Below are 19,357 nucleotides of genomic sequence, written 5' to 3'. Positions count from 1 at the left end.
TTAGAACAGATATGGATGTAAGGAAGGCTGATGTTGAAATGGAAAACGAAATTGACCGGGTTGCCATGAAACTCGTTTAATGTGCAACAGGGCGGGGCATTGGAAATCATTATGGAGTGTGTTAGGGGGATACTGTAGGGGTATAATATCACACCCATGTTTGTTTTTCTTGATTTAAGAGCTGAAGGTTGACTTCCCAGTATTTCCATCACGTGGGGTGGCTGTTGTGTTTATTTGAGTTAGAGAGAGAGAGAGAGAGAGAGAGAGAGAGAGTGTGTGTGTGTGTGTGTGCGTGCACACACGAAAGAAGGGGAGTGAGGAACCGACATGTACAGTGAGATCATGAAAGTGATATACAGTGGCACTGGTGCAATATATTGTGGGCACATGTATCATGAAAGTGTAAAATGCTCTTATGCACTGTTGGCAGGATTTTGTCATGTGTTACCTATAGACCCAATTGTAAACTGAATGTCTTTTTACACACTTTTCCCACACAAGTTATGCCACTCCACTCCACTGAAAATACTCATCTGCCCCAGTAACCGTATATATAATTTTGAATGGTGCCCCGTCAGATGCCACCTGCCCCCATAAATAGATGTTGCCTCTGACACTGCAGCGAGCTAACACCTATTAGTGGAATTACATATACAAGAGTAAATGAGGACTTGGATCAGAAAGATTTTGAAAAAACTAGGAGTAAAATGATTCTAGGGAGTAAAAAAGTCGTTTTTATTCACATGGGGGAATTTCCTAGTTGAGAAAAACATATTTTAATTTTAAAATAGCTGTCCCTTGCAATCCATGGTTAGAAGATCAAACACATTACAAATTAAACAGAAAATGACCATTAAGACCACAATCTTATACAAAACATCACCATCAAAATACATTAAAGGACTCAATATATCCATCAACATTTGCAGACAGCTAAAAATAGATAAACTTGGTTAATAGAAATAGACATAGGACATTCTGGTTCATACACCACACTCAGTTCGTCACCATCTACTCCACCAATTCTATCAAATGTATATACTAATATAAAGCCTTACTTAGACCTTGCGAGGGGGAGGTCCAAATTCGATTGCATATCATATCCGCAGGACACACCCGACAGTCACCAATGTAATTCCCAAAACAGGACTGACCGCAAACCTACCAGGGCTTCAGGTTTTAGTTTTAGGTGATCCAACTTCTTTAATACAAGGCTTACACATTTCAGCGAGTTTGCATCCTCCAACGAAAGCAATTGGCAAGATATTGAGCTCAGATTTAGCAGACTGTTACCCAATTTCCAAGGGAAAACGAGTAAAATAATAAACACAAGGCGTCTAAATCCGATTTTTTTTATTACTATATCGTCTATACTCTCCTTGAGAATCACAAGTACGGCACCAGTCAGTCAGCCACAGGTGGTGTTAAAGCCTGCGGGATTTTCAAGAACCAAATTACTCTTTAGGCCCCACAGATCTAATTTGGCAGCACTCTTAAGCACTCTTGCATGTGTACCTTTAGCTTCCTCTTCAGATCAGGCTGTAATGATATTAAATCTGCTTCGTGTGGTGCTCCTCTGCTGGTACTACTGATCTGACCATATCCATAGAGCTGTCTGGGTGGAAGCAGGGGGCACGCTCTATGGGCCAGTTTCCTTTTTTTCAGTGGAGTATTTTTATTCCCTGTTCTTTTTTGTTGGCAAGGGAGGGAGGATGGACGAGATGGATGGAAACGGGCCTCACACCTTGCCTAGAGTAAGGGATCGGGTGTGAGCAGCTGGGTACTGAAGGGGAAAAGAAGGATGGATGGATGAGATATGTGGAAACGGGCCTCACACCTTGCCTGGACTAAGAGATCGGGTGTGAGGAGCCAGGTACTGAAGGGAAAGGGAGGGTGGATGGATGAGATGGGTGGAAACGGGCCTCACACCTTGCCTGGACTAAGGGATCGGGTGTGAGGAGCCGGTCCTGAAGGGGAAAGGGAGGGTGGATGGATGAGATGGGTGGAAAAGACAGTTAAAGATGCAGATTTCATGCTAGGCCGTCCTGGTTCTTTGGGGGTCCAGTAGAATGTGCCCATTGATGTGTGCAGTGTTGGGCATCTCAGCACAGCTTGGCCCTAGTCAAGGAACCCTATGAGGACCAATGAGGGGGCAGGGTGTGCTGGAAGAGGAATGGAAGGGTAGGTAAGAGGGGGGGCTCCAAATGATGCAAACGTTCACTAGTCCTCATTGGAGCAGATGTTTCCTGTGCCTTCAGGGGTCCAGTCATAAAAGGCCACACCCAGCATTTCAATTATAGTACTTGCTAATGTGAGACTGAACTTAGCAAATGATGGCAGCCCCTGGCAACGTGGGGATCCACTTGGCATATAATGGTGGTATTGGTGCATATGAAGCTGCAAATGGTCCATGGGGTAGAAACTTTGTGTGCTCCCCCATTGAACCGTGGCAGTACCAGAGTACTAGGTCATGTCAGGCTCTAACTGAGCATTTTAGTCTTCAGTTGGGTATACAGGACGAGGACTGCACCGGGCCATACGGAGTGAGGTGGTGCTTGTGAATATGGCATTACCTGGGTATATTAAGCCATGGGTGGCAATACTGGTGAACACCCACTATATGATATTCTGCATAGCACATGCTATCTATCCTTATAACATGAATGGTAAGGGTGGGCATACTAGGCTGTACTTGCTCTTTGATCTTAGGCCCCAAGTGATGAATGCTGCACCTGTCACAGGATACTACAGTTTGACATACTATGACTTTACCAAGACAAATGAGATTACCTGGCATAAAATGGGGGTTCATGAGGTATCCCGTCAACAGTTCAACTTTGAAAGGTTGAACACACAAAAGAGAAATGCACAACAAGCTCTGCTCAGTGTGTACACTGACAGGAATAATAGGCTATTAACTGTTGAGCAGCGAAGGATAGAAAAAAGACTGTAGGGCCTGTGTGTTTTCCTTCTGGGTGTTGTGGGTGTACCTGGCATATTATGGTGCTACTTGGGGATACAAGAATGGGATTGGAATGTGATGGCAGTACCTCTGCAGGTAAAGACGTACATACCAGGAGTATGTACTCTGTGCATGATACCTGTTACCTTGCTGTATGATGTATGTACGATGTTAGCACCCACACACTAAAGGGTCTCTCAGAGCAGTCCCTGGCATAGGAGGATTGTCGGTGGGCATATGAGCATTTTTCAGTAGGCTGTACAGTTAGTTCCTCGTCAAAATCCTACACTAAATTGCTTGTAAAACAAATAATGTCAAGAATGCAAGTTAGAACGATTGTAGAAAGCAGTTATATGTTTTGTGACACTAAGCAGACAACCAAGCCCAGCAAATCTGTCTATTTCATTGCTTCTTGGTCGTGTCCAGCTCTGTCTGTGCTCTTAAATGTAGAGAGGCTCTCTCTGAAAACATTGCCATTCTGTAGTGTCCTTTGCCAATACCATTATCAATGGTTTGCTAGGCACCACCAATACTGTCCATTATGCCAAAAAACCTTATACAACCATAAACTCAAATACACAGAAATATTTGGGCTGTCTGCCAGCATCCAAAGGAGAACACTGCTCACACTACAAATGGTTTTATTACCTTCTTCCTGAAGCTTGGAATTACGCCGTTAATAGATAGTGCCAAGACAACGCTCAAGCTGAAAGCAGCGCAAACAAAGCCAATGTTCATAATTGTTTTCAGACGGAAACGTGCATTATTTTTAAGAAAAGGTGCTTACGAAAAGTAAACAAGCAAAAACTTAGGTCAAAAGAAAAATATGTTTATTTTACATATTCAAAGTACCAGCTCTGAACCATGCTGTCAAATAACAAGTTTCATATTCTTCAACATAAAATATGTACATACGCGAGTGAAACATGTAAACATTAGTGTCTCGGGCTAGCAGCCCTTAGTCCTTGGAGCTAAATAATGAAAGCATGTTAGCTCTTCTGACCACTCAATAAAACATCCTGGTAGGAGTCCATGAACATAGGCCATTACTATCCATGACTAGTCCACCTCCTCAATAGTGGGGCCAGTGCTGCAGCTACCCTGGAGGGCCTGAGCTCCACAGCCACCTGGTAGGAGTCCATGAACATAGTACATTACTGTCCATGACTAGTCCACCTCCTCAATGGTGGGGCCAGTGCCGGAGCTGTTTTGGCGGGCCTGAGCTCCACAGCCACCTGCAGGCATTCCACCTGGCATGCCGCCCTGGTAGAGCTTGGTGACAATGGGATTGCAGACCTTCTCTAGCTCCTTCTGCTGGTGGTCATACTCCTCCTTCTCTGCCAGCTGGTTGCTCTCCAGCCAGGAGATGGTCTGGTTACATTTGTCCACAATCTTCTTTCGGTCCTCCTCTATGATCTTGTCTTTCAGTTTCTCATCCTCCACGGTGCTCTTCATGTTGAAGGCATAAGACTCCAGGGAGTTCTTGGCAGTGACCTTCTCTCTCTGAGCTTCATCATCCGCTTTGTATCGCTCACCGTCTTGCACCATCCTCTCAATCTCCTCTTTGCTCAGCCGCCCCTTGTCATTGGTGATGGTGATCTTGTTCTGCTTGCCTGAGCTCTTGTCCACAGCAGACACATTCAGGATACCATTGGCATCAATATCAAAGGTCACCTCGATCTGTGGCACACCACGTGGGGCAGGCGGGATTCCACTCAGATCAAATTTCCCCAGAAGGTTATTGTCCTTGGTCATTGCTCTTTCACCCTCAAACACCTGGATCAGGACGCCAGGCTGGTTATCAGAGTAGGTGGAGAAGATCTGAGTTTGCTTGGTTGGAATGGTGGTGTTTCGTTTGATGAGAACAGTCATCACTCCACCTGCGGTTTCAAGTCCCAGTGAGAGCGGTGCCACATCGAGGAGAAGCAAGTCCTGCACATTCTCAGACTTGTCCCCCATCAGGATAGCAGCTTGCACAGCTGCACCATAGGCCACAGCTTCGTCTGGGTTGATGCTTTTGTTCAGTTCTCGGCCATTGAAAAAATCTTGTAGCAACTTTTGGATTTTGGGGATGCGGGTAGACCCACCCACCAGCACAATGTCATGTATCTGAGCTTTGTCCAACTTGGCATCTCGCAGAGACTTCTCCACAGGATCGAGGGTACCTCTGAAGAGATCCGCACAGAGCTCCTCGAAGCGAGCTCTGGTGATGGAAGTGTAGAAATCAATGCCTTCGTACAGCGAGTCGATCTCAATGCTGGCCTGAGTGCTGGAGGACAGGGTTCGCTTGGCTCTCTCGCAAGCAGTTCTCAGCCTCCTGACCGCTCTCTTGTTCTGGCTGATGTCCTTCTTGTGCTTCCGCTTGAACTCCTCAATGAAGTGATTGACCATGCGGTTGTCAAAGTCTTCGCCCCCCAGGTGGGTGTCTCCAGCTGTAGCCTTGACTTCAAAGATGCCATCATCTATCGTCAGAATGGAGACATCAAAGGTTCCCCCACCTAGGTCAAAGATGAGGACATTGCGCTCTCCTCTGCCACTCTTGTCTAGGCCGTAGGCGATGGCAGCTGCAGTCGGTTCATTGATGATTCTCAGCACATTCAGGCCAGCGATAACACCTGCATCTTTGGTGGCCTGTCTCTGGGAGTCATTGAAGTAAGCAGGCACAGTGATGACAGCATTGGAGACTGGGTGTCCCAAGTAAGCCTCAGCAATCTCCTTCATCTTGGTCAGCACCATGGAGGACACCTCTTCTGGAGAGAAAGTCTTGCTCTCCCCCTTGTACTCCACCTGCACCTTGGGCTTCCCACCATCGCTCACCACCTTAAAGGGCCAGTGCTTCATGTCAGCCTGCACCACTGTGTCATCAAACTTCCTGCCAATCAGCCTTTTGGCATCAAAGACAGTGTTCTGGGGATTGAGGGCCACCTGGTTCTTGGCTGCGTCCCCAATGAGTCTCTCGGTATCAGTGAAGGCCACATAGCTGGGGGTGGTGCGGTTGCCTTGGTCGTTGGCAATGATCTCCACCTTGCCATGCTGGAAGACACCCACGCAGGAATAGGTGGTGCCCAGGTCAATGCCAATGGCGACTCCTTTGGGTGCCGACATCTTCAGTGCTTCAGATTCTTCTCAGCTATGTTTATTTCTGCTTGGAAGGTTGGGAGAGTGCTGCACAGGTTTCGTCTCCTGGGTGTCTCTTGGCTGAGCGCTCTGCCCTATTGTAGGCTCTGGTATTTTGCACAGGTTTCGGCTTCTGGGTGTCTCTTGGCTGAGCGCTCTGCCCAGTTGTAAGCTCTGGTATTTTGCAGACTTCCTCTCCTGTGTGTCTCTTGGCTGAGCGCTCTGCTCAGTTGTAGGCTCTGGTATTTTGCAGACTTCCTCTCCTGGGTGTCTCTTGGCTGAGCGCTCTGCCAGTTGTAGGCTCTGGTATTTTGCAGGCTTCCTCTCCTGGGTGTCTCTTGGCTGAGCGCTCTGCCCAGTTGTAGGTTAATTGAGGTCACTGTATCTGCGCTGCTGGAAACTCTGGTAGAGGAGTTATGTAACTTGCTTGTCAGCAGTTCTTCAGCCCCTCAATTCTCGTAATGTTCTTAGTGCTTCTGTGTGGGTTGCTCTCTTCTAGGCGCTCTGGCTCAGTTATGTTCAGGTTTCCTGTTCATATGTTGCTGACAGGGTCTGCCACTGACATTTATACACACGCTGCGAATGTACACAAGAGCCACGAGCTACCTAGACCCCGCCCCCTGGCCAATCATAGAGCGCATCTGCCCGCACACCCAGACCTTTCGCGAAGTTTCACCATTCACAGCCAATCAGAATAGAGCATGGCTACTCGAGCCGAGCAGCTTCTGGAAACCTCCTGTCTTTTCCTCACAGCGCGGCCAATCATTGCGCAGCTTTTCACAGAAGCTTCGGGAAACGCCCAGTACATTCCGGGCTGTTTTAGCAGGAACCAATCAAAGCGAGCGGGGGACGTGTCATGTTAATAAATGTGTCCATGACGCGATGCTTCTGGAAATTGCTGGTAGTTCACAAAAAATTGAATTCGTAGCGCTTTTCGAACTATACTATACATTTAAGTGGAGACTGAAAACCACACCGACGTATTCATTTTCCGCTTGTTTTGTTGTTAAATTTTCACTTTCTTGCGTGTTCCAGCGGGAAATATCCAGAAACTCTTTTCCACACATGGCTTCGGCGCCTCAGACACCGCAGCCTTGCCTGGGCGTGGCTTTCCATTGCTAATGACGCAATACGTCGGTTTTCTGATAGATGATTGGTTGAAGGCTTTGATTGACGGTGTGGATTTAGTCCCGCCCCTTCCTTCCATCTCTATTGCATATGAGAAGTGTCCCAGGGAGAAGACAGCTCATGAAGTTTGGGTAGTGCTGTGATTGTTTTGATGGTGTTTAGGGGCCCCTCGCCTACACCTGGGAAACCCTGCCTGCATAAACCAACAGCAACCATTGATCCGGTGTCGTTTAAAGCTCCAAATGCAGGGGAGGGGAAGTGCAACATACGTTTATTTGGGGCACCCGGTTTCCCTTGGTGCAGTTGGTACCCCAGGAACTCATCATACAATTGGTGCATTATAAGGATGGGAATAATGAATTCACTGCATTAGGAATTCCGCCGAGGGAGGCAGCTCTAGGATGCATTAATTACAATAGAGAATAGACTTCTTAGTGCTAATTGCAATGGGGGACTGCTCTGCATTTGTCCAAGAACTCTTGCACTGAATGTTCTAGTTTGTGACACGCTACAGAGATGGGTGTGTGGACAGGGTGTGTGGTAAAGGGCAGATCTACCATGTAGTTGGAATAGTATAGCATAAAGGAATTACTTTCAAACACATGATGCTACCTTATCAAGTCACTAGACTGGCTCCATCCATTAGCCAAGATTGCATTCGTGGTCAGCACTTGGCTGGGCACTTTATGTCATGTTGCATGCTGACACATCCTTCTCCTTGATATGGGTAAGTGGCACTTCTCTGGGTGAGAAAACACTGAAGGGTTGAGAAACAATGTGATTGCATAAAGGTGAGACCTGGGTTCCAGCCGTGAAGGGGTCCTAGCAAGAAGAGCCTAATACCTGGGATCCAATAACACGAAATATCACTGCATCAGCAGCTATGGCCATATGCAAGTGTGACATAATATAAAGCACAATGCACCTACATCAAATGTAAGGTAAGAGCCCATATAGCACTCATATTGAAGGCCACAGACAGCCGTCGCAGAAGTAGGGCTAGCCCAATTTCCTAATCGAGAGTCAGGAAGGGGAGAACCCTCAGCAGGTGCCCGTGTTTAAATATGCCAGTGGGACAGACAACCCCAGGGCCCTGCAATTCCAACAGAATGCCAGGATTTGGGCAAATTCTTCACATTCTGTGCAGGGGCAAAGCAATGCCAGCAATGAACCTCTTGCAGAATTGTGTAAATCAACTAAAATAGCTACTGCAGCTTCACACACACATGACATAATGCCCCTTGCTTGGAGGTGAAAGGCATGTTCTGCCCTTGATATAACAGGTGGTGAGGTCCCCCAGTGCAGTGGGCAGGAGAGGGGGGATACATGACATTTTTCCCTGCAGATAGTTTACGACTCTGACATCATTAAAATGCCCTGCTCCATCATAGCCAAAATTGTCTTAAAAATCCCATTATCTGCCTCTCTGGACACGGGATATTGTCGTGCTCTTGGGAGAATTGCTCCTGTTTTCAGTTTAATCTTCACTTCTCCAACCCCCTTCAAAAGGTCTATGTCACAGGGTCCTGTAGTCCATACTGAGACAGGCACTTGGGCCATGTCGTCATCAAAATATTCAGGACGGTTTTGTGCCAACATCATTCTCTGAGGCACTTTTCTTTTGATCATTTTCACACAAAAGGTGAGACTCACTTCCACCATTGTCTCTCCCATATCTGCTTGTCCTTCAAACAGATCATCATCGGTGACGTCAGTCAACCGATACCCTTCTTTAATGGCAATCACTGCGCACCATTGTCGGCCCTCGTCATCATAACCATCAATCAAGGCCACCCTCCCTCGTACTGCAGCTGTGTGTATCATCAAGGGAAATACTTGTCCTTTTCCTCGTGAATCGGTATTCTTGGCCTGAATAAGAATTCATCAGGGATTCTCATGATTCTGTCTGCAGGACCTAGCAATCCTGCCATAAGCACACGCATACCATATGCAAATATTTCTGGCTTTAATGGTATAGCCCTCATGGCTGTGTGTCCTGCGTATGCTCTGATCATTTCACATACATATGAATGTGCATTCCTGGAGTTGAACATATTATTCCCTCCTCCGAGAATGAGATTGTCATGTTTAACTTTGTCATTAAATCTTTACCCAAAATGTTTACTGGGGTCTGATGTGAATATAGTAAGGGCACATTCATTTCACATTCTCTTATTGAGACTGCAAGTGCATTTGTGAAGGGAACACGACTTGTAGCTCCTGTAAAACACTGAGTATTTATGGCCTCGCCAAACAAGGAAAACTTGCCTTCTCGTATGCACGAGCGCGTTGCACCCGTGTCAACTAGGAAGGAATATTCTTTATCCCCTATAACGACATCCACCCTAGGTTCCCAGTGAGGGTCGGGTGTTAGTGATAGGATAGAACACATCAGGGTTCCCAGTGAGCTGTCCTAGTCCATATAAAATTTTGGCCACTGTGTACTGGTGGATTTCCCCCATTCCCATTGTTACTTCCCATTCCAGGGTTCGTGGTCTGCCCTGTGCTCATCATCTGCGAACGTTGCAATGGTTCCTGTTGGGATTGTCCTTGTGGAAAATTCCCCATGTTCTGAGGTTGCACGCCTTGTTGTGCTCCTGGCGCTTGGTGTTGCGCCGTGTGATTCTGTGCAATACCCTGCTGTAAAACTGCAGGTGGATTCGCCATGCCTGCTCCTGTTCCTTTGCCGTTCTGCATCATACCTTGGTTTCTGCATGTGCAAACTAAGTGCCCCGTCATTCCACACAAGCAACATACTGGCGGCGGTCGGATCATTTGCCGATTTGACATATCTTGATTACCATTTTGCATATTTTGAAAACCTCCCTGATTACTCTGCCATCCTCCTCCCCTAAATTCTCTTCCCCTGGGATAAAACCCTGTTTTGCTCTGATTATACTGCTGTGGATTAGTCACTTGTTGCATACTTGATTCAGCTGTGCTAGTTATCATGGCTCCCTCAAGGGCATATTTTGACAATTTCTTCTGCACCAATTTCGCTTCCTCGCCCTTACGTGCAGCTTCCTTTTTGCGATTCTTTTCTTGCAGCAATCTGCAATAGTCTTGGCCTCAATTCCCACCAATTTCTTCAGCTGTTTCTGTACCGGCTCTGTCAGCCCATGGCACAATATATGGTTGAACACAGGTATAGATTTCGTCCAAGATTCATGAGTCTCGAGTACCCATGCGTCTTGAAAATTCTGTATGTAAATGAATGGATCCTCTGACTCCTTCATTTTTCGTGTCATTATAGCTCCCATATCAGAAGTGTCTGGATACAACACTCGTAGCGCTTTGCATACTGTGGCTCTACAATTGATAAATGGAGTTCAGTTATGCACGGTATTAATTGTGGTTACACCAGGGTAGCCTGCTCGTGACCACACATCGTCCGGTCTCTCACCAAGTATGGCGATTAAGAGACCCTTAATGTCCCCTATAGCTAATGTGTCTCCTCCTGTCATTTTTTCTAACTCGTGTATCCACTTTTCGGCTGTCTGCCTGGCAATGTCCTGAGCCTGTCTACATAGGGTGGTGAAGACACCCCCCTCTGACCATGCAATACTTCTTCATGTCGGTCTGACTATGTGGCTGATTCTGATGCCCTTCATACAGATTCACTAGTGTCTAACCATCTTATTCCTTTTTCCCTTGGAAGTCGTCTTTCGCTGCGTCTCTCTGCCTCATTTTCCTCGCGTTTCTCCCTTTCTAAATCGGGCATTGTCTGTCCCCAATTCGTGCAACTTCTTGTATCTTCATTGTTTCTACTGATTTCTAATCTATCCAGGGATAGTTCTCTATTCCCACTGCTTAGGCTGACATCCTCAGTGTTGTAGAGCTAAGTGCTCTTCAGGCGCTCGTCTTCCTCCTCCCCTTGGGGTGTTTGTTCTAACCCCATTTCATCATATATTCTATCGATCGTTTCTCCGATGCTTCTGGTGTCGAAGTCATCTTCCATATTTGCCCTAGACGTGCTTGGTACTGAATCGTACGTAAGAAAGAATTCTTCGATGTCTTCCCAATCTACTACTGGATCTGGTTTTTTAACCTCTCTCCCCAGATATTCAAGATCACATGCTCTCTGTCTTCACTTACATTCTACATCACCATCAAATTCCTTGCGTTTCCTCGCCCCTTCTCTGACTCTATCTTCTTCCTTTTTATTTTCATTTCTACGTTCATCTGCCCTTTGAATTTCCTCATCTCTTCTTCTCTTTATTCTTTTCTCACGTATCCTTTGCTCTTCCTCTAACCTCTGCTGCTTCTGTCTGTCTTGATCATTGGCTGCTCTTGGGTTGCAATCGAGCTGTTTTTCTTGCTCTTCGCGATATAGCTGTTCTCGCCTTTGTCTGTCTTTCTTTCTTATTCTTTTGTCTCTTTACTCCTTCTCTTTTCCCTTTCTCAGTACCTCATCTAACCTCTCCTTTCGTTTCACGTCATCAATGCCTTTGCCCCCAAGTTTCAATAAAATAATTGTCCTCCCATCCATTCGTTTTTTCAAATGCTATCTCATCAGTCCTATCTTCGTTTCCCTTTCATCTCTTCCCTTCTCTCTCTTTGTCGAGAGATGCGCTTGTCTGTGCTTGATCCCTTCTTTCGTCATCGCGTCTCCCCTTGTCCCTTGAGACCGTGGAGGCAATATCCTTATCCTTATCTTTCCCTTGATTTTCGTCACTACTATGCGTAGGTGACTCGTATGCCGGGTTACTGTACCCCGTGGCTGCTTTAAGCTCTCTCAGCGGGTATAATCCCTCGTCCTTACTTTCTTCACCCTTTGTTTCGGATGGGGCGGGTGGCGCGGTAGGCGTCTCATCCCGCTTTGGGCATACATTAATTATCCAATCAATTGGCGGCTCCTCTTCCTTTCCCTGTTCATACATTTTCCAAAGTTCTAGAATAGCAAGGCGTTTGTCTAACTTTTTGCCCGTATATATAGCATGCAAATATGTCGTCATGTGTTGCAAGACGGCTTTAGATAAGGACCCACCCTGTGGCCATGGCATAAACATTTTGTGGGCGGTTACCTTAACCCACTCTGTACTGTATTTCTTGTGTATTTCGACAACTGTTTGCTTAAGTGTGTCAATGGAGTTATGTCCTCCATGCTCAAAATCTGTTCCCTTTCCTCTTATATAAATCTTGTTAACATTTTCATGTGGCTTAAACAGTTCCAACAATATGAGCGAGCACCGAACACAGCAAGCTCGAATCCCGTTTTTTCACAAAATTTGATACCTTCTATTTTACTCAAAAAACATCAATTCCAATGCGATATTATCTCAGCTATTCAATCGCATAAAATTTAAATCAGTTTTCTCCAAGAAAATGTTTTGATGTATGACGTCACAACACAAAACATGTAAGACAGATGCTTGACAGACTAGACGAACACCAGCTGGTCACAGATATCTCTGCCTCTAATCATTAGCCCTTCATGGAGTCTAAACGTACCCTTTTCACAACGTCTTTAACCGTCGTGGTAGTCTAATTGTTCCCCCTTTAGCTGGGACTCTGGGTACACGTTTCTTATAGCCGCTTGTATTAAAAGTGTAGGAATAAGGCGAATCCTCTCACTTCTCCGGTGTCTTCCAAGGTACCCTCTCTCTTCTCGGGTGTCCTCCCCGGTAACCTCTATGTACTTAATTATTCTCAAGTCATTATCCCCTTATATATATACATTCTTCTCTACTTCTAACTATATTTTATTTTCCCACTTCCCTCCGTTACCTTTTCCCTTTACTTGTTCTAAGGCATGCACTTTTGCCAAAACATTCAATCTTTTTCACTCACCGTTCCAATGGTTCCTCTCTGGACCTTGGGGATCACCACCTTCGTTACCGCCTTCTTCGGCTTTTGACCCGCTGAGCGGTCCGTAGGAATGGGAAGGGATGTGTGGGGAACACGGGTCCCTTCAGACCCTGGTCTGCAGTTTTTCTTACACTACCACTATCTAGGGGAGCTTCAAGGTCAACTCAGCCAAATGGCGAAGGACTTGTGATATTGCCGAAGACCTAGAGTTACTTTATGTTGACGGTCAATGGGTGTCTTACTCTAATCAATAATCGATAATCGATAATCCATCAATCTCTGCTACCAAGTGTACTCCGGAGAACCCCGGCCGGCCCATAGAGCCGAGGTTTGCTCCAAAAGTACTTTAAGACGAGATAGCTGCACCCTTGAGATGGATGGGGTGCAGATTTATTACTCCAACACCAATCAATAAGGACAACTCAATGTTGTGGGAAAGGGGGTCGTGTTTAATGACAAGTACAAAAAACGGGGAGTCATGGAAATCAGCAGTGATGCGATCGTCCTTCTCGCTTCAAATCTAATGAACTTCATAAAAATCATAGCATTTATACTGAAAACTCGTCATAATTGACATACAACACTCAAAAGTTAATATGCAATTCTATTGGTTAGGAAAAGGTAACTTTAATATAGGTTCTATATCTGTATATGTTAACAGAGTGAGGGTTGAGGGGATTGGGTAAACACTGTCAGGTGGGTGTCTAAGCCCTTCCTTCAACGATGACTACTGTAGACGTCACTAAAAGTACGACGTCCCATTGATTCTACTAACTATAGGATCCTAGATTATTTGGTCCATTGTGATTGGGTTGGCAATAACCCCATGCATACATTTCCACTTTGCTTAGCAGCACGTAGAATGGTCAGCCAGGTGCAGGGTGCCCCCTAGTTACCCTGCATCTTCTGTCTGGAAAGTTCTGATTTCTCTTCCTGGGTGGATGCCAAGCGGAGGTGTGAGCCCGTGATTCTCCTTGCTCGGCTGGTCACATGTTTCCCACACCGTGAATTTGTCTATTTTCTCTTAATTTGTGCATTCGATTCTTATTCGACTTGCCATCTGCCTACGCCTCCTTATCTCGACCTTTCAGAGACAGGATATTCTGTTCTTAAGTTTCAATTATATGTAGCTACTGTTCATTCCTTCTATTGATATGACCTTGGCTCTCCTGGCACGAGTTGCATCTGCCGAGTTACGATTCAGCCACTTCTTCTCGTTTTCCTAGAATATGAATCTCTGCTCATGCAGCCTTAAGTAACCTGGGTTGATTCTGCTTTTTCGTGCAAAGTGGAATCTCACTTATAATACTGTGCTTCGTTTTGAGGTAGACTATGTATAATGGCGCTTGCCGCACTATTCTTCTACCTAGTATAGCAAGCCATACAGTTTTCTTAGCCTTCTTGCAGTTCCAAGCATATGTACAGGTGTTAGCTGGTTGAATATCTTCATCCAGTTTACAGCATAAGCTTCTTGGTATTTCAACATTGTTCTCCCTTTTAGGTTCACAATATCCTTATTCATGGAGTTTCGTCTCTTTGTGTCATTCTCGGGTCGTTATTTCTCTTATCTGTACGTCTGTCCGGGTCCCCGTGACGTCACCATTCATCTTCCATTAAGACGTTTTTGGTTTCTTCCGGGACTGTACTTAGGCGATCTTCATTTCGTTTCATTTGCTGGTAGGGTTTTCTTAATGGATACCTTACTGTCCATGGTTGTCTGGGTATTGGTACTTCAATAGGTGTTGCTCTTCTGATAGGTACTGGACAGAGCCCTACTGCGGCTCTCTGCTGATTTATTTGCTCATCATACGTCACATATCTTGGTGTGAACGTTCCTGGTACTTCAAAATGGGCGACTGGAGTGCAGGCTTTAATCGGGACACCCCTCTAAACTTGAAAACATTCGGGTCAGGACGAGGGGGGGGTGATGCCAGGAATTAAGCACTTTAAAGCTGTGTTCCAAATCCAGAGGTATATAAAGACCCTGTAAAGATAGACTTAAAGACCTCCCTCCATGGTGGCTCCTCCAGGGGAATACCCAGCCTTTCCTCCCATACTCTTTTGAATGACTGTCTGCCCTCCAGGTTAGCTGAATTAAGAGCATTATATATTTTGGAGAGGGCGCCCTTCCTGGAACTGGATTCCACCAAAATTCTCTCGAAAGGGGTAAGGGGCGAATCAGATCAGCAAGCCACTTGGGGTTGGTAAGTAGCCCTTTCAGCCGAATGATATTCAAAAACTGTGGGGTGGGGGGCTTATCCCCTATAGCCTCAGTAAGTTACTCATATTCAATGAAAGCACCCTCGCAGAAGAGTTGTGCTGCCCTCTCCTACCCTACATCCGACCACCCTTGAAAATCACAAAAACCTCTGGAACCAAGGTCAAAAGGGGGACCCCATAATGATGATAAGGGGGATGGCCAGGAAGAGAGGCGTTTGTTTTCCTTGTTTGGCCTCCAGGACTCCTATAAGACCGTAAGGGTCGGATGGGACTTAAGACCCACCGGAAGGAGTTTGGGAGTGGCCCACAAGAGATCTCTGATTTTTTTTGGATGGGAGTGGCTGTCTTTTAGGAAGGTCCAATAGATTCCCAGTTGATCCCTCATGTGTTCCAACATCACCCGTAACTGTGCGGCCTTATAATATAACCTGAAATCGGGGAGCCCGAAACCTCCCTGGGTCCTAGGAAGGGTCAAAGTGGAAAATGTAATTCTCGCCCTTTTGCCATTCCAGATAAAGCGGAGGAGCCGGGATTGAATCACATCAAAGAAGGATTCTGGGACGGGGTGGGAAGGATAAAGGAGCCGGGGAAGGACATTCTTTTTGACTGTGGTCATGCGCCCAAACCAAGACAAGGGGAGGGGGGCCAGTGTGTAAGAACCGTCTCTGTGATAATCTGGGTATCACTGGTCAGGCTCTGGCGTGGCTGTCCTCTTTCCTCTCCAATCGACCCTCCCAGGTCCAACTGGGGTCCTTCCTCTCTGACATCTTTTTCTCAACCTGTGGTGTCCTCCAGGGATCTAATCTTTCCCCCTGGCTGTTCAACCAGTATCTGGCACTCCTTGCCCACCGCATCGCCGCTCTCTGCCCCAACTTTCAGTGCTATGCGGACGATACCCAGATCATTTTCAGGCTACCCTCGGCCTCCTCCTCTCCTTCCCTCATCTCTGACTGTCTGTCTGCTATCCAGGAATGGTGTGCCGCCAATGACCTCTGCCTTAATGCCAGTAAGACTGAGATTCTACTCATCGGCACAACCACCCCCTCCTTCCCTGCAGCTCTCTGGCCAGCCTCTCTTGGCCCTCTTCCTGTTCCTACCTGCAAGGCAAAAAACCTCAGGGTTATCTTCGACTCCACACTCTCCTTCTCTCCGCATATATCCGACGTCTCTAAGAAGTCACACTACCAGCTGCACCTCCTCAGAGGTATTCTTCCCTTCCTCTCCTTCCCCCAGAAGCTCACTGTCTCCCGAGCCCTGGTTCTCTCGAAGCTGGACTACTGTAACAGCCTCTATCTTAATCTGCCTGCCTCCACTATCCGCCCTCTGCAACTCATCCAGAACAGAACTGCGAGACTTGTCCTTGGCCTCAAGCCCAGGGACCGTATCTCTCCAGGACTGAAATCTCTACACTGGCTCCCAGTGGCTGCGAGGATAAAGTTCCAAACCCGCTGCATTGTCCACAAGGCCTTCTGGGGCCTGGGGCCTAAATACCTTCAACTCTCTCTTCCTAAATATCTTCTTTCCCGATCCCTTCGCTCATCCGTCTCCAACTCCCTCAGGGTCAGCCGCTTCTCGAAGCAACGTGCTGGGGGTAGATCTCTCTCTGCGGCAGGGGCCTCCCTCTGGAACAGCCTTCCAGCCTCCCTGAAACTTGAGGAGAACCATCTCCGGTTCAGGAAGCACCTCAAAACCTTCCTCTTTGCTTCTGCTTTCTCTCTCCCTTTCCCCTGCTAATTCTTCACTGAAACTGCACTGAATCTGCAACTGGGCCACTCTCCCCGACCCTGGGCCCAGCCACTCTCCACTTGCACTGCCTCCCTGGCAACCCCTGCACTGCGGGTCTGTCTCTGTATCCCTGCAGCCCCCCCTTCCCAGCACTTACCTGCACTTACCTTGCACTTGCCACCAGCTGGCCCTCCTTATTTATTTATTTATTATTTATTTATTATATTTTACTTACCTTGTACTGCACTTCCCCCCCTTGCACTTCCCCTCTCTCCCCCTTGCACTTCTTCCCTTCCCCCTACCCCTGCACTTGCGCGATCTGAATGACACCTGGCCTAGTAGGATCGTTGTCTGTCTTCCCACTGTTCCCCCCTCCCTGCCTCGTCACGCCTTGAAACACTTGTGTATAGGCGCGTTACAAATGCCATATCATATCATATCATATCATAAGGTCATTACTTATTTTTGCCAAGAGCGGCGGGAAGTTAAGGTCAAATACATGGCCCAGGTCCCTGGGAATGAAAGTACCTAAGCAGGGAATGGCTTCCTGTTCAACTCTGATTCCCTGCACTTCGGTTATCCCCCTGACTTCGCAGTCGCCAACACCCATCGGCATTATACAAGACTTGTGCACATTAATTTTGAGCCCCAAAAATGATCCAAAGAAGCCAATGAGGTCGAGCAACGGGGCAGCGATTCCGGGAGATCGGCCAGGTAAGCTAATATGTCTTTCGCGAACAGTGACAGTTTAAAAACGCATTCCCCACACTGTACCCCCGTGATCCCACTGTCCGCATGGTTCGCGATAGCGAGAGGCTCTATCGCCAGCGCATATAAGAGGGGTGACAGAGGACACCCCTGGCGGGTACCCCTAGAGAGATGAAAGGATGCATGCGCAACCATTAACCAGGACCCTAGCCATGGGACCGTTATATAAAACTGAGACCCAACCACAGAACCTCTCGCCTAGTCCCATTTTTTGAAGCACCTTCCCCATGTAAGGCCATTCGACGCGGTCAAAGGCCTTTTCTGAGTCCAGCGAAAGGAGATAGCACTCTAGGTGCTGCCTCCTGGCTTCATGTATAAGGTCCAGCATTTTGCTCACGTTGTCTGAGCCCTGCCGACCGGGGATGAAGCCAACTTGGTCACCGTGGACCAGGGACGGAAGAAGCTTTGCCAGCCTATTGGCCAGGAGCTTAGCCAGGATTTTAAAGTCTGTGTTGAGGAAGGAGATGGGGCGGTACGACTGACATTGGGAAGGGTCTTTCCCCTCTTTAGGAAAAAACACGATAAGAGTGGACATCATGGACCGCGGGAGGGCCCCCGTGTCCAGTGTGGCATTGAACATTCTGGCCATGAATGCGGCCAGTGTGGAGCGGAAAGTTTTATAGAACCAAACCGTGAAGCCACCATCTCCCGGGGCTGTCCCACTCTTTAATGAGGAGATTGTCTCCACTACATCCTGCGCTGTGATAGGGAGCTCCAGGGGCCGGCCTTGTCAGGGGACAGACGGGGAACCGGCAGGGAGTTTAAGAACCTGTCAACTATTGAACTGCCCCCAGAATATTCCGAAGAGTATAACCCTTCATTGAACAGCCTGAATTGGCCTGCGATAGAGTCATCACTGAGAATAATCTCCCCTCCCGGTGAGCGAAGCGACTTCACACTTTTGCTGATTTGGCGTTCCCTAAGCCTCCAGGCTTGTATCGTGTCTGCTTTCTTTCCTTTCTCCATGTATTTCTACTTTAAGAAGGCTAGCTTCCTTTCTGTCCGGCCCACGAGGAGGGCAGTGAGCTTCGATTTCAGCTTCTGTAGTTCCTCCCACCTACCCGGGAATATTTGTGACCTCAATTCAACCCAGGCTGAATAGCAGCTATTTTCTCCCTCAGCTTCTTTTCCTCGCAGCCCCTTCCCCTCTTTCTCCTCGAGCCCATCTCCATGAGAGTACCTCTGATGGTAGCTTTGAAGGCATTCCAGATCCCCATGACACCCATTTCTCCATTGTCGTTAATGGCAAAATAGTCCTTGATGGTGGCCAGAAGCGTTTGCCTCAACTCGCAATCCTGCAGCAAGAGGTTGTTACACTGCCAACGGGACCCCGGGGGGGAAGAGGGGATATCTGACCTTAACCAAATCGTGGTCAGACCATCGAACCACTTCCACCCCCGAGTCCCGGACCAGCTCCCGTAGGGAAGAGTCTAATAGGATGTAGTCAATTCTGGAGAGCATCATGTGAGACTTTGAAAAGCAGGTGAAGCATGGATCACAGCCTAGTTTCGCAATATGCGAATCCAGTAAGCCCAGTTCCCCATTAACCCTCTGGAATGTGGCGGCCAGCTTTCTCTGGAGGGGCGAGTCTGAAGTCGGTTTGAGAGATTTCCTATCCTTCTCGGGACA

The 19,357-nt window shown here is 47.2% G+C and overlaps 1 protein-coding gene across 1 annotated transcript; it reads right to left on the bottom strand.

Moving 5' to 3' along the window:
- Nucleotides 1-3,775: 3,775 nt before the first annotated feature.
- On the bottom strand, nucleotides 3,776-6,625 carry LOC138521983 (heat shock 70 kDa protein-like). The gene has a single exon (XM_069635175.1). The coding sequence runs from the start codon at nucleotides 6,065-6,067 to the stop codon at nucleotides 4,130-4,132; it is 1,938 nt and encodes a 645-aa protein (XP_069491276.1). The 5' UTR covers nucleotides 6,068-6,625; the 3' UTR covers nucleotides 3,776-4,129.
- Nucleotides 6,626-19,357: the final 12,732 nt, after the last annotated feature.

The sequence above is a fragment of the Ambystoma mexicanum genome, chromosome 13 (genome assembly GCF_040938575.1).
Source record: "Ambystoma mexicanum isolate Mex_15411 chromosome 13, UKY_AmexF1_1, whole genome shotgun sequence".
Lineage (NCBI taxonomy): Eukaryota > Metazoa > Chordata > Amphibia > Caudata > Ambystomatidae > Ambystoma > Ambystoma mexicanum.
The sequence above is the reverse complement of the archived record's forward strand: the minus strand, read 5'-3'. Positions and strand labels throughout refer to the sequence as shown.